This window comes from Homalodisca vitripennis, unplaced genomic scaffold (assembly GCF_021130785.1).
Source record: "Homalodisca vitripennis isolate AUS2020 unplaced genomic scaffold, UT_GWSS_2.1 ScUCBcl_1576;HRSCAF=5370, whole genome shotgun sequence".
Classification (NCBI taxonomy): domain Eukaryota; kingdom Metazoa; phylum Arthropoda; class Insecta; order Hemiptera; family Cicadellidae; genus Homalodisca; species Homalodisca vitripennis.
This window is the reverse complement of record NW_025777714.1, coordinates 23,569-39,201: the sequence shown is the minus strand read 5'-3', so window position 1 is coordinate 39,201 and position 15,633 is coordinate 23,569. Positions and strand designations below refer to the sequence as shown.

At 33.1% G+C, this 15,633-nt stretch overlaps 1 protein-coding gene across 1 annotated transcript; it reads right to left on the bottom strand.

Moving 5' to 3' along the window:
- Window positions 1-544: 544 nt before the first annotated feature.
- LOC124371545 (Golgi phosphoprotein 3 homolog sauron-like) lies at window positions 545-15,176 on the bottom strand. Its single transcript, XM_046829896.1, is given in 7 exon segments — window positions 545-766; window positions 768-794; window positions 3,379-3,554; window positions 6,627-6,789; window positions 6,791-6,823; window positions 6,825-6,875; window positions 14,789-15,176. Coding segments are annotated over 7 exon segments (867 nt in total). The 5' UTR covers window positions 14,984-15,176.
- Between the last annotated feature and the right edge of the window lie 457 nt (window positions 15,177-15,633).

Sequence of the window (15,633 nt, the reverse complement as noted above, 5' to 3'; positions counted from 1 at the left end):
AATGTAACACTGGCGAGGAAACATAACTGATACATGTATTCATGCAATACACTATGTACACTATAAGCAGATAAATATAATTTGTTTCATATAAACGATCCTATTGTTTACAATTACAAAATATTTCTTTTTATGTGTTAAGAATGACACCTGACTATTAGTATTAAGAATCAGAAGAAAATCCTGCAACTGATATAGTGGGCCTGCCAAACTGCCTGAGCTAAAAGAGGGATTATACAAAAATTTATAGTTTTTTGCACCGAATTTACAAATTTGTTATTTATTTCAGTAGGATGTATGTAATATGGTTAGTTATATTGATTATATTTATAAAAACATTTAACCTTACATAATGTTTAAAAATACAATGACTGTAACTGTGACACTACAAAAAATTCACTTTTCAACTTATGGTACAAATCAACATTGCATACGTTCATCGTAGCATGAACCCTTTGAGTGCTTATTCCCTAAAGTCACACGTGTAAAATGCTGAATTATATTACGTAAATTTAGAAATAATTGAAATAAAATGTATGAATACTCACTTGGTAAAGGCAGCAAAAACAGCCCAAATAATTTCGTGATTCTGCGATTTCATTGCTTCTACTTCTAAATCTAAGTCTATGAGTTCTCGCACTCTCTTCATGGCTAGTTCATAGTCATCATCGTTGAGAGGAGCAAAAGCGTTTTCAAGGACGTCAGAAGCATGTGCAAGGAGAAGAAGTGACAACATTCGTTTGTCCATCCGTTGTGGGTCGTTCACCCCATTTCCCCAGCACTGCATCTTGAACCTGTGAATACATGTTTGATTAAAATAGAAGCAATTCATAAATGAGAGATAACTTTTTTATTTTTAAGTAATAATAAGTTCTACAATTTGCTAAAAAATTACTTTGCAAAAGGGGCAAGTCAAAAGTTATCAGATATAAAGGCAGCTCAAATGCCTGTAAGATCTGCCACAACCTAACCCCTGATGACTTCAATTACACCTTCATTGCAACAGTGAAAGAAGCATGTAGTCAGGTTCCATCTTATACAGCGGTTTCCGGTCAACTTGTGAGCGGCTACCAGGTGTCACCTGTTTTTTGTGGAAACTAGTTTCAAGTGGGGAAGTATTAAAGTGTATTCAAAGCATCAAAAGCAGTTCCAGTAAAGACATCTTCGATATCTGTGTTAATCTAGTGAAATTTGTTTTGCCTGTGTTACTTGAGCCCCTTATGGTTAGCACCAATCGTTGTCTTTCTACAGGCCTGTTTCCTGACTTGCTTAAGTTGTCAAAAGTTGTGTCAAAGGCTGAGAAACTATCGACCTATATCTGTGGTGCCAACCTTTTCCAAAATCATTAAAAAAGCTGTGATATACCAGATTAGTGAATTTTCAAAATCTAATTCTCTTTAAGAAAAAAAAAATTAATTTGGCTTTTACAAGGGTTTGTCCACTGAGAGCACGGTCGAGCCTCTAGTTTCAGGAATAATAGGTGGCTTTGAACACTGCTCTAGCACACTTGCCAACTTGTGTGATTTGACAAAGTCTTTTGATTGTGCTTCACATGACATCCTCCTTAACAAATTACTACATCATGGTCTAAATGGTGTTAAGCTATACTTCTTTCGAACTTACCTGACTGATCGTACTCAGAGGGAGTACTTCAACAACACACTCTCTGAGTTAGCTTTAGTTAAAGGTGGAGTACCACAGGGATCGGTCCTGGGCCCATTCTTATTCTCATAAATGATTTGCCTATCAATGTGGAATGCGGTTCAGTAATTTTCACACATAACTCCACGTTTTATTGTACAAATGATGATATAGATACCTTGTTTGTAGAGAGGACTCATGTCCTACAACAAGCTAACCACTTTTCACCTAATGGTCTGTTACTAAATACTACTAGTTTTCATGTAATGGTCTGTTACTAAATAATAATAAATCATAAAATATTTTATTTTTCTCTTTTTAAAAATCTTACGTTAACAAAGTACAATTTAAAATTTATAGTCCTGTGTAAGACTCTTGGGTATAACTTTAGATTCAAGTTGACTTGGTAACCCAATATTCAAAGTGTCTGTTGTAGGCTGTCAAAAGTAACTTTTTTGCTGTGTCACCTAAAGAAACTTGTTCCCAAAGATTATCTTAAATCTGCATATTATGCATTTTTTCATAGCACCATATTGCATGGAATCACCCTATGGGGTAACAGTCATGATATTCAAAAAGTATTACTATTACAGAAAAAGGCTGTTAGAATTTTTGCTAATGTCTTCTCCCTAACTACATGTAAACCTATTTTTGCGGAGGAAGGTACTCTTACAGTTATCAACCTTCATATTTATTTGTGTCTGATTAAAGTAAAACAGAATCTTGGTGACTTTCCTCTTAGAAATGACATCCATCAATATCCTACTCGAGGCAGCTTATATTTAGATCAGCCCTACTGCAGATTAAGCAAATCACAATCTATGTATTCTTTTATTGGTATACATTTATTTAATAAACTACCTCTAACCAGTCATAACATTAGTCTTATTACTAATTCAAATCAGTGATATATAGATGGCTGTTAACTAAACCTTTTTATAGTATAGATGAATATCTGGCACTTTCTGTGATAGATGTTTCTTTTTAATTTTTAAATCTATCTGTATTGTAGCTTACATATATGTTTAACTGTTTTAATTGTCTGTTATTGTACTATTTATTTATTATTGAATCTTTTATCAATTTATTCCAATTTTATTAATTTATTATCAGTAGAATCTGTCATTACATGTATTTATTGTTAATTGTCCATGCTTAGTTAAACACAAGATATTGTTTCATCTCGGCCATCCAGGTTTTCCCTTGAATTAACATTTAATTTAATATATTGTAAGCTAATATTCTATTGAAGCCTTGGTGCCGATGTCAATGTGTTGTAATAATGTTACGATGACTAATAAAGATTCTTGATTCTTCTCTTACATTTACAACCTGTGACTTGTGCTCAGCAGTTGTTTTCTGTGCAGTGAAAATGCCTGGACTCGAAGCAACACTGAGTTGTTTATTTTAACCTAGACTGTAGTTATATGGTAGGTTAGTTAGTCACCTGAGGAAGAGAACACATTGCAGATCTTGAAATGTAGTTCATACATTTTGTAACATATACCAATGGCAAATATCCAAAATCCTATTAGCATTTCAAACCTTCCATCGTCAATAACAAACTTTAAACAAAGAATTCAGTCATATATTGCAACTCACTTTATTTCTCTTTTACCAATAATTGTAAGTTATGAAACATTTTTTTACTTACTTCACTGTTACGTTACTTCAGAAAAAAGTAACACACATTATAACTATTGAAATTTTTATACCGTATTAGTAACATTTCTTTACCTTTTTCACAAGTCTAGTTTTGGCAATATTATCAGTAAGTGGATGTGTAGTCATATCAAACAGAAAAAAGTTAGTTTTCTCTGTAGTTAAAACTCCTTTCTCCACGAGGTTCTTGGCAAGTCTTTCTCGAACGTTCCTCAATTGGTAGCGCATTTTCAGGGGATTCCATGTTTCACCTGAAAAATAAGAGTTTTATTTTACGGTATGTATACAAAATATGACTTCAGAGAATGACATGCTTTTTAAATTACTTATGAATTAAGGAAATAATTTTCCTTCATGAAATGTTTTTTTTTTTAATAAAATAAAGGAAATGTATTCCTTTGATTGATAGTTTCATAATATATCAAAGTTTCATGTTTATTGGTCATCTTTTATAATTTATACATACTGTAAAATTATATATTTTTATTTTGAGCAGTGTGTCTGTAAGCTTGCATGCAAGATACATCATATGAAACCAATGAGATGAAACATCAGGTTTATTAAAGGTTTGTCCTATAAAACCTGCTTTTAAATTTAACATCAAGCACTACTTTAATGCTTTTAGGAAATGGATATTAACCCATTACGGATTGCTGACCAGATATCTTGTCACACAGTTATGTAGCATTATGGCACAAGGCGACGAGCTCAGCCTGTTATACTGTACTGTTTTTAATATTGCTCCCTAGTATTTATAATAATGACAAAGATCTATATTTGGTTTCACTCTCTTAAATTGCCATAAATATCAAACACATCACACAATTACAGACAAGTGGTTCTTGCTCATATTTGGCATTTGGTAGTACTACCTCATTTGTTCATTTCTTTTGATGTACATGACCATGATAGTAACATTTTATACACTTGTGCAGTATAAATGTGTACCGTATGTAATATATTTAAAACTAACACTTATTTCATTTTAAAGGTAGGTTTGTGTGAAGGCTATGAGTAGCACCTTTGCGGTTCTGTCACTGACTAACTTTTTTAATTAATGAATGTGGTTTTAAAGCATTACAACCTCTATTGAAAAAGTACTGGCGAAAACCTCGGAGCCCTTTTTATCAATTTTGTGAAGGTTTTGTTTAAAAAGTTGTAACTTTTTTATTTTAGCAGTTAGAGTTATAATTTTGGTTTTGTTTTATTTGTCATAAAATTCTATATTGTAAAAAAAGATATATTTGTAATTACATTCTTTTTAATACCTTTTTTCACTTATAAAAAAAAAATTCTTTTGCAAAATTTTTTACAAAAGTTAACTTTTAGCTGTTATAACTGAAAAAAATTGCATTGACATTATATAAACTACTATTATTTCTAGGTTCCTTACATAATTGTAAACATTCACATAACATTTCATAAACTTACCTCTATAAACAAAAATGTTGTAGGCAGTTTTGTAATTTCCGACAATTTCCCCAAATAGTGAGTTATTTGTCAAATGATTGAATATTTACTTTTTTATACCTTTTTATGCGCGTAATACAGGTACTTTGGGATTATATACCGACCGCATCAGTACGAAGAACACAAAAATATAAATTTATAGAAACAAACCTGATAGAATGAAAAAACAACTCTTTAACTTAATTACAAAATTACAAACTTACAACGATTATCAATGGGGTCAGATTTCCGTTATATGCCCCCAACGCTTAAAACCTTTTTCAATGAACTTAGAACGTTATAAAACGATGTAGTTGAGTAATAGAACTAACATTCCATCAATCAACAAAGCATTTCCAGGTATTGTGATCGGTATTTGTCGCTGTTATCTTATCTTTCTTGAGAATCCCGATTACGGCAGGTCGCGCAGCGGGACTCTGCAATCACGTTATCTACTAGACCCGCTCGACTTTGACCTCTGTCTGAGGTTGGGGAGGGGTTTGCGATAAGACAATTCCTGTTTTATATTGAAGAAATATTGTTCTACGCTAATCTAGTAATCAGTAGAAGCAAAATTCAAATAACGATTCATGTCTGGGTGTGGTCGGTCGGTATAGTCCCAAAGTACCGTAATACCTCCCTCACTTTCACTTTTGGCATCGTCAGATGATTCCGAATCTTGATATGTTACTGACAAAAATATCACTCAGATCGTCAACATAACCTTATTAACTGAAATAACTTATCAGACTAAACAAAACAATGAAGAGATCAGCTGTTGAAGTTGTGATCAAATCAGCTGACGAAAATGGTGAAGTTGACAAACCTCTACAACTCAATGTAAAACTGCAAAATCACCGCTATAGAGTATAAAGGTTTACTACGTTTTTACATCCAACAACTATCCAGATTGCGTATATCGCAAATTTACCGCATTTGGATAATTTATAAAGCCAGTGTAAAGGATTTACCAAACGTCCGACATTTCGGACGTCCGAGGTTTTGGCCTAAAACAGCAAACGTCCGAAATGTCGGACGTCCGAGGGTTTTGGCCAAAACAACGTTGTCCGATATTTCGGACATCGGAGTGCAAAGGGTTAATAATCATTTTGAAAAGAAATTTGTTTTTTATGGGTACATGAAAATTTTGAAAACGAAAAGCACTAGGTGGTAAAGAGTGGTAGTAGAAATAGAGGGGGCAAAAGATCAGAAAGAGAAAATATAACCGTACAAGAGTGGTAGATGGTATGTGTGTGTGGTTGGAATGTTGGATAATCAAGTATAGACATTTCTAAAATGGAAAGAAAAGTGAGTAGGTTTTGTTTTATAGGTTTACACAGAAACAAATGGGATACTTAACTCATTTAGTATTTATACTAGAAACCATAATAGAATCAGATATGTAGAAAGCCTACTTTGGTCTAACTGCAGACGGATATCATTGACAGTTAATCTTTGTTGACCCACTGACTTCTGCAAACAATTAAATCTTATTGAAGTGCTTCCAGAAATCTTTAAACACTGAACTTATTCAATATATACAAACCCTAACAACTACACCTATTAAACTTAACGTTTGATACAACTTTCAAATTTTAATTTAATGTTATTCTAATAAATTATTAGTAACTTATCTCACATCTTCACATATTTTTTATGAACCTAATAAAATCAGTAAAACTGCATTGAACGGTTACAAATTCAATTTCTGATGAACAGTGAAAGGGATGAAGGACATTAGTAGAATTTTGGACTGCATGATAAACAATTCTCAACGCAAACCTGCTTTACTGAATCCATGACAACAGACAACAGAGCTTGCACTGTCATCTGCCTGATTTTATTGTCAGTTCTACAGCCTATACATAAATTACCAGTGAGATAATCTATCCAACACTGTGTGGTGCCAGGAGGATCAGTTTCCTTCATCCTCTTCAGTGCCTCGTCCAGCAAAACGTCTCCAGTGGGAGTGTCGTTCTTCACCAGCACTTTGCGGTTCAGCAGGCTCTTGCGCCGCATCCCTGCTTTCTCCAGTTCAAACCCGCCCTCGCAAACCCAGTTCTATTAATATTACACCCACGCAGACCGCTTGATAGGCAATCATTCCAGAAAGATGTGTATCCCTGTAACAAAATGTATCTGTGGTAGAATCAATTAGGATCTATAATAAAACTCTGATTTTATCATAAAACTGAATAACAAATCTAGTGCCAAAGAGAATTCTGACATTGATTTGGTAATCAAGCCTTTGACGGGTAAAATACAAACATCCATTATTTTGGATATGTTGCAAATTCACAAAGAAAAAAAAAAGTTAAAGTGGTTGGACATTAATGGGATTACGCAGATACTCATCCCTGATATGAATAAAGAGATAACATAGATTTTTATGACACTAATGGAACAGTTGGCTTTTTAGCTTTTCAAATGACATGAGATATGGAAATTGGATAACCAGGAGGAAATTTTAAAACTTTTAATAGTTCACAAGGATAATAATTAATTATAAAGAAAGAAGTTTCTTCTTAATAGTCCTACAACTAAAGTTCTTAATAAAAATTTTAAATTATTGTTACTAATTATAATGTGTAGTACAAAGAGTAAGTGCCTATTACTTTTGTTAAGAACAATGAAACAATGTTGCTAAGATTGGGTTATTAACTAATGCGCTGCAGTCCAACAATCATCAGATAGAGACCCTGTCACAATGCTGCATATCCCTACATTGTTGTGAGGGCACCTGTGTATTACATCTGCAGTGGTGAGTATGAGTATCTGCAGTGGGATCCAAACTTGAGAACAGCTTAGCTTTGAGACCACTGGAATCCCATTTTAAGACCTGAGAAGAAATGGCCAATCGTTTCAACAATGTTGTGGTTCTGATGAGAGGTGTTCTTTCAATTTTCATGAAGTACTGAGCTCTTATCACCAAATGATTAATCATTGTGGGATATTTCACATTCCCTTCCATTGTAACACTTAATCAAGAAGAAGAGCTCACAAAATTGAGTTCAAGTTATGGCTTATTATTAATAACAATCAATCAACCTACAACAAATAACCCAGACATACCAGAAAGCTGCCTTGCCAATTTTAAATTAACTTGATATTTTGGAAAACAAATAATTTATTTCAGTCCACATACGGTAGTTTTAGGATATAAAAATGGCCTGCAATTGTAAAAATCTCATCTAAAATAAAATATTCAATGTTTGCTTATTATTCCACAACTAAAATGTCATGACTAATGAAAAAATACAGTAATTCTATCTTGTCAATGAGCAAACTGCTTTATTTAGAAGACATCTTGTTTCATTAAAAAGTTCAACAGTTTGCTACTAAGAGCCAACAACAAACATTTAATTAAACTCTTACTTCTGTGTAGTTATTACTCTGATCATCAGACATGTCATTTCAATTGAAGTAAAGTGTCAATCTAAATGACAAGGCACTTAACAAAGCAAAGATTCTAAACAGCGCACTTCCTTTTAGAGTAAACAGCTAATCAATGGTATCAATACAACATTAAATACATAGAGAAACTTAAATATAAAAAGAAATAAGCTGTAGTCAAATATGGCATGACTTCCCCACAAAGTTATTAAAATTTCGGTACTTTGGGATTATACCGACCACACCAGTATGAAGAACACAAAAATAGAAATTTATAGAAACAAACATGATAGAACGAAAAAACAACTCTTCAATTACAAAATTACAAACTTACAAGCATTTCCAGGTATTGTGATCGGTATTGTTGTCGCTGTTATCTTATCTTTCTCGAGAATCCTGATTACGGCAGGCCGCGCGGCATCACGTGATTTGCACGGTACATCATTGCCTTTCCATTACAATTCAATTTATATTTCTGATTTAGCCCCTCTAGAATTTGATATTTTACTGATAGGTACTATCTCGAGGGATGTTTTTCTTTCGTCGACATCAGCGCGGGGCAGCACCGAAGGTGCTGTCGAAGCCCGCGCTGATGGCCGGAGGCACTCGCATTTTGGGTGGCGGAATGTGATCAAGAATAAAAACAAGTTTTGAGTGTTTTTTAAATAAAGAGTTTAGTTTGGTAAATGTTTGTTTTTGTTGAATTTTTGTGTTTGGAGAAATGTAGAGGTAAAACACGGAAGTACAACAAAGCGATGCACCAGCTGAACGGGCGGCGAGACTCTGCAATCACGTTATCTACTAGACGCTCGACTTTGACCTCTGTCTGAGGATGGGGAGGTGTTTGCGATAAGACAATTCCTGTTTTATATTGACGAAATATTGTTCTACGCTAATCTAGTAATCAGTAGAAACGAAATGTGAAATAACGATTCATGTCTGGGTGTGGTCGGTATAATCCCAAAGTACCAAAATTTCTTTTTAGATCTGTGTAGCCAAATTTATAAATTCCAGTACCATAAGGAATTAAAAGAACATGTTCCAACAACGCATTCTTTCACTTATTTGTGGTCAAAATTGAAAAAACATAAAATTTAAAATAATTAAAACGGAAAATTTAAGAAATATATATATATATATATATATATATATATATATATATTGTAGAACAATATAATTACGAGAATGAATTATTTTAGCCAAATTACAATTTCTTAAAATTTCATGAACTAATTGTTTTAATGTGTTGATTTAACATGTTCCCCTATCAATGCAATACCTTATGTCTTTTACCTGTCTCATAGCCTAAGAAAATATTTTCTAGCTTTTGATGCAAAAAACTTCATTTCAAATTGCACTTAGATGATCTTAGTCTGAATAGCAAAGTAGCCAATTAAGGTGACACTCATGAGTGTGGGCTCTCCCCTTAAAATCAGACTGTACAGAATGCTATACCAATAACGTGCTGAACATGTTTTGACACCATTGATGCAGGCCTAGCCTATTTTTAACATATCTCCTGATCCCATCATGGTCCCACTCTGAAATTTGTATGGAGTATCCACAAAATCATACATTAAAACATCCTATATATTTTGTTTTAATTAAAAAAACACTGACTCAAAAATTTCTTTGAGTTTCACAAAAAAATTACATTTTTACCCAAAATGTTAAAATTGGAAATCAAATTAAAGCCCATGAAATGACTCTTTTAAATGAACTATATCAAAGCAAAAGTGGAATTCATGATCTCAGAGATTATAAATAAACCAGCCAAATCTGAAATGGTCAAGTTAAAAACTATTTTTGATTGTTTGGAATGATCCTAACATTGCAAGTGCAATCGTAACGCAAGTTATGCCCGGGACAAGCAGTACGTGTGATCTGATGATCTGACTTTATTAAGTTACTACGGATAGTTGCAGACTGGTGCATCCCCAGCCACCTGTGATGCACAAACTGTTTCACGTCTTATAAATTCAACTGTAGGGCCTAATTTTCATCTCCTCACTACAAACTAGACACTAAATTTAAAGAAGCAAGATCATTATTTTGTAGCCATTTGAAATATTGTTCAATATTTACAAATACATTTTTGTCACAAAACAGCCATTCTTTTTTTAAAGTGAATAAAGAGAGTAAAAATAAAATTAATAATTATTTAATTCCAACTTGCTTAACTCTTGACTTAAATGTGCAAGCAATGAGTTCTACAAAAAATTTGTTAAATAAAAAAATGTTTTAATTTATTTTTAGAGGTCCTGAGTCAGCTGTTTCTTTAATCAGTAGAGAGATCATAATATTAAGTGTTTTGATTGTTGTTTTTTTCACCATCACTTTGAATCAGCTGATGAGTTGGAATATTTACTGCATCTAACAAGTTCTAACAGCTTTCATCTGACAGAATAATTCTTAAAGGTAAGTTATGAGTTATTTAAAATTCAGTATTTTAAAATTGTCCTTATTTATTGTCCCGTCCGTTACAAAAAAGAGAGTCTAACTGCATTTTGTTATGTCCTTAATATATATTTCTCATCATTACCACTTTGGAAAAGTAAGGTTAAAGCTTTCCTGTATTTACTTTAAATTTTTATGAAATTCATAATTGACATTTTGGTAACTTTTGAGTGTAACGGACGGGACATGTAACGGATGGGACAAATAGAAACTAGCCACAAAAATGAGATTTTTACAGGGTTAAATGGCAGAAAATTAGTTTTGAGTTTATTACAAAAACCCTTTCAAGTAAAGCATAGGCCTAGGCCTATATTCATGACATTAAATGAATTATTACACAAAAATAAATTACTAACAAACTTTATCATCATATGTATTGTTAAAGCTTGTAGATATTGCAAAATAAACATAACAAGTAATAAAAATAAGTTTTTAGGTTATGCCAATTAGGTAACTAGTCTTTTGTTAATTGAGAACCAACCAGATGATTTAACTCCAAATTTTTATTTCAGGTTTTAGACAAAGATTCCATTGAGATAGTTCTTTACTTTCTACATCATGGCACCGATTTACAAAAATCGAATGGAAAAGTGCCGTTGCACAGAAAAAAGGCTAACCCGGACACTTGGAAAGATCACTTGAAAAAAGATAGGGAGAGGAAGAATGCACAAGAGAGAAATTATGAAGCAGGAAAGACGTTCAAATCCAGAGATGATGGAAGAATATCGAGAAAGAGAAAGACTTCGTAAAAAGAGCAGCACGAGAAAGAAAGAGAAAATCTGACACAATGCCAATCAGTAAGAACCCTAGCCCTCTTGGTTCATATAAATGTACTAATACTCTAAAGAAGGCTGTTAAGAAGGTAAAGTTATCACTTCCTTATAGTCCTTCTAAAAAGTTGGCGGTTATCAATGATTTTTATTAATGATGTTCAAAAATCTGGGATGGTAAATTTGGTTATGTTTGAGCACAAGAAATCTCCTGCTAAACGCTATATCAGTGAAGAAACAAAACAAAGTGTTCTTTCCTTCTATGAAAGAGATAACATTTCCCGTCAAGCTCCTGGAAAAACGGGATAAAAAGTCTGTTAAAAATCCAGAAACTGGCAAACGAAGTTTGCTTCAAACGACATATGTTAATCACAATAAGTGAAGCATATGAAATGTTTAAGATGGAAAACAAGGGCTATAACATTTCAAGAAGTAAATTCTTTAACCTTCGCCCAGAAAACATATTACCTGTATCAAATATGCCACACAATGTTTGCGTATGCAAATACCACGCAAATTTTTTATTGGATTGTCACTGCTCTAGCCAAAACTTTTGAAAGTTCGAACTTCCCAAAAGATTACAAGGCTTTACTTGAAGAGATGTGTTGCAACACTTCTAATGGAGTGTTGTATGATCAATGAATGTTCTAAATGTAAAATGGACATACATGAAATTGTACCTACAGAATTTGATTTAAACATAACTATTAAATGGAAGGAGTGGCAGGAGGTTGACAAACATCTCACTGTACATGAAGTTGTGTCATCTGTTTGAAGATGCTTTGGAAAAAGCCAACAAGCAACTTGCTAAGTTCAAAACTCACTCATTTGTAAAAAATGTCCAGTTTAATCATTTTGAAAATCTAAAAAATAATGCTACGGATGAAAAAATTGTAGTTCAATTTGATTATGCAGAAAATTATTCAATCATCCAACAGGATGAAGTTCAAAGCGCGCCACTGGCAGCACAAACAAGTCTCAATCTTCACCTGTGTTATTTGGGGAAAAGACAAAAAAGTTGATTCCTATGCTGGTTGTAAGTGATGATCTATCGCACTCAAAATTTTCAGTGTGGACTTCTCTGAAAAACTATTTTTTGTCATTACGACTGCACCAATGTAAAGCACGCTGACTTTTTCAGTGGACAATTGTGCGGCTCAATTTAAGAACCGCTACATCATTTCTAATTTGTGCTATCTTAATGATGATTTAAACATGGAAGTTACCTGGAACAACTTTGCAGCTAGCCACGGTAAAGGTGCAGTAGATGGTGTTGGTGGTATTGTCAAAGGAAAGGTTTGGGTGGCTGTAAAGAGTAGACATGTAATTGTTAACTCAGCTAAAGAACTTTTATGATTGTGCCGTTCAGGAGTGTGATAAAATTAATTTTGCTATATGTTCCAAGTGAAGCAGTTGAAGAAAATAAAGCCTTACTTGACCCAAGATTCAGCAGGTCCCTAGAAATCACTGGGATCCAGTCATACCATGTGTTTGAGAGAGCAAGTGCTACACATGTTTATGCTAAGCGAACAGCTCTTTCAAAGAAAATTAAGATCAAAGCTTTAAAATCTTGTGCCAATAAGAGGCTAAGATACCATGAAGTTTACACTTCTTCAGAGGATGAAACGGCTCATGATGAAGATGAACCCTGGCCGGAACCACTGGAAGACAGCATGTCAGGTGATCAATCACTTGACCTGAACTCCAAACCCTGTTCATGAATCAGATGAAGTGGAAGAGGGAGACTGGGTGGTTGTCATTTATGATCAAGACTGGTATCCAGGTAATTTAAATTGACTCGTTTTACATAAGTTTTTTAAACATCTAACTGATATCTACGTTTTACGTCAAAGAATAGTTTGCTTAAATATTTAATATTAATGCCTAGCTTACAGTACATTGAATTTTTCAGGTATTGTTGATAGAAGAGACGAAAACTTTCTGTCAGTCAACTTTATGAGCAAAACTGGAACAAAATTCTTCTGGCCGGAGCCCCCCAGACATTCAGACGGTGAGGCAGACAACATTTTGTGCAAAGTGGACTCACCGCCATTCCCCATCTCCCAACGTCATTTCGGCATGGCCAAAAATACATTGAAACATATCCAGTCCCTGTATAGTAAAGTTAATTGAATGTTTTGTAAGCATGTAAAGAATTGTGTATAAAAATAGTAATAAGTTAGTATAAGCACATGTATGTGAAGATCTTTATTTTTTTGCTTATAAAAAGTTATTTCTTTTTTAAAAAGCATTTAGAGTCTCATTCAATGACCTTTTAGTTACCCATTATAGGTACAGTAATTCAAAACCCTGAAATAAACAATAATTAAGGCCACTTTAGCATAGTGTGAAATTAACCCGTCCCGTCCGTTACAAATAGATGTCCCGTCCGTTACAGGGTGAAAAAAGTAAATTTAAAACAAATAAAAAATTTGTACAAATAAGTTGTGATATGGAATTGATAGTTTACTTAATTTGTATAATACATGAATTTATTATTTTTAAGGAATATTTAGCCATGAATTGAACTGACGTTTTTGAATTATATGAATACGATTGAAACCCTTACTTCCAAACAGCGTCCCCGTCCGTTACATTTAGTAAAATATTTGTAATTCATAAAATAAGTACCTACAAAAAATATGACTTTGTATCTCACAATTCTGGGGACTTAATTCTGTTTATACTAACATCACAAATTACAGTTTTATCCATTTATTTGGATAATAAAGCCTTCTGATTAGTGATATACCAGTTAGAATGTCCCGTCCGTTACAAAAGAATGGCCCAAAAGCTCATGTTCCAAGCCATTGTTCTTGCATATTATGTTATTACTCACTAGCCTAACTTACACAAATAATTAACAAAAAAACTAGAAAAAAACTTATTCATCATTAATACCTTTTTCTGTATAAAACCAGCCTAGTCTACACAGTAATTTCAAATAGGCCTAACTATAATATAATTTGGTTCGATATTCTGGTATAAGTGGTTTAGATAACTTAATCGTGAATAGCCTATCGATGATTTGATTGTGGTGGTGGCCGCTTAGCTATTAAACTGCAGCCACTATTCTAACTAGCCTATGTAGGCTACTATTCTTGTTGTTAATGTATTATAATTTGGGTTGCATAAGAACTGTTATGTTAGTGATAAGTAGACTTTTAGAGTACTTAAATCTAGTTCTACTGCACAAATTCAAAGTTTATTTATTAGGGTTCTGCAATTAGGTTGGGCCTTTGTATCTCACAATATAGCCTATCAACAACATAATTTATAAGTTAAAATTTGTAAGTTAAGAATTGAACCTATATGTTTTGTATGAGCCACATCTTCACCATAATGTCAACATTGATAATACGTCTAATGTGCTTTATAAAACTACTCAGAAATCTACCTAATTTAAGTAATCTTACCTCTTTATCTTTGAGGCCAAGTAACAATACTTCCTCCATAAGAGTGAGTCTTGTTTCCTTTGAATCTCCATCTTCAGTATCTTCTTCCCTATCCGATTTTCTGTCTTCAAAATTCTCTTGACTTTCTCTTGAAGAAAGACCAGAGTTCTCTCGATTGATGTTACGTCTTTGCACAAGACCGTCACTGCGATTCATCGTTGGCACAAGCAATAAACTTGAATCAGAATTAGTACTAAGTACAATCACTCAATAATGTTTATTTCACCGGAAGGTAAGCATCATAATTTCTAAATTTCATAAAATAACTAAAATTTATAAAGATGGTGGAAATAAACTCTGTGTGACTGCTGATGTTTCACACTCTCCAACCCAAAACTCTTCTTGTGTCAACATATGATCAAGGGCTCTCCAATGCCATTCAAATACTTTATTCGATTCTTGTTTTTATTAATACGTATAACATGTATTAACATTAACATTATATAGTAACAAAACACACTATTTATGATTGGAACGTAGCAGGTTATAATGAGGCCATAAAAGTAAGTTCCTATATCACGAATACAAGTCCCTAGTAATTGCAGTCTAACATCTAAAGGGTTTTAATAATTTCTTCATGAGTAAAGTTAAAGATTTTATATATGATACACTTTATAGTGTTAATACTTACTTATTTAGTAAACAATCCTTGCACTGCATTTAATTTAATGCAATTTAATTTTGTTGCTATAAGTGTTATAAATATAAGTATTTTAGCATAATGTAAAAGCAAAGGTCCCCGAGACTGTTGCTAATTTTATGTTTATAACTTTACTTTCTTTTTAAATTGTTTACTACTGTACATC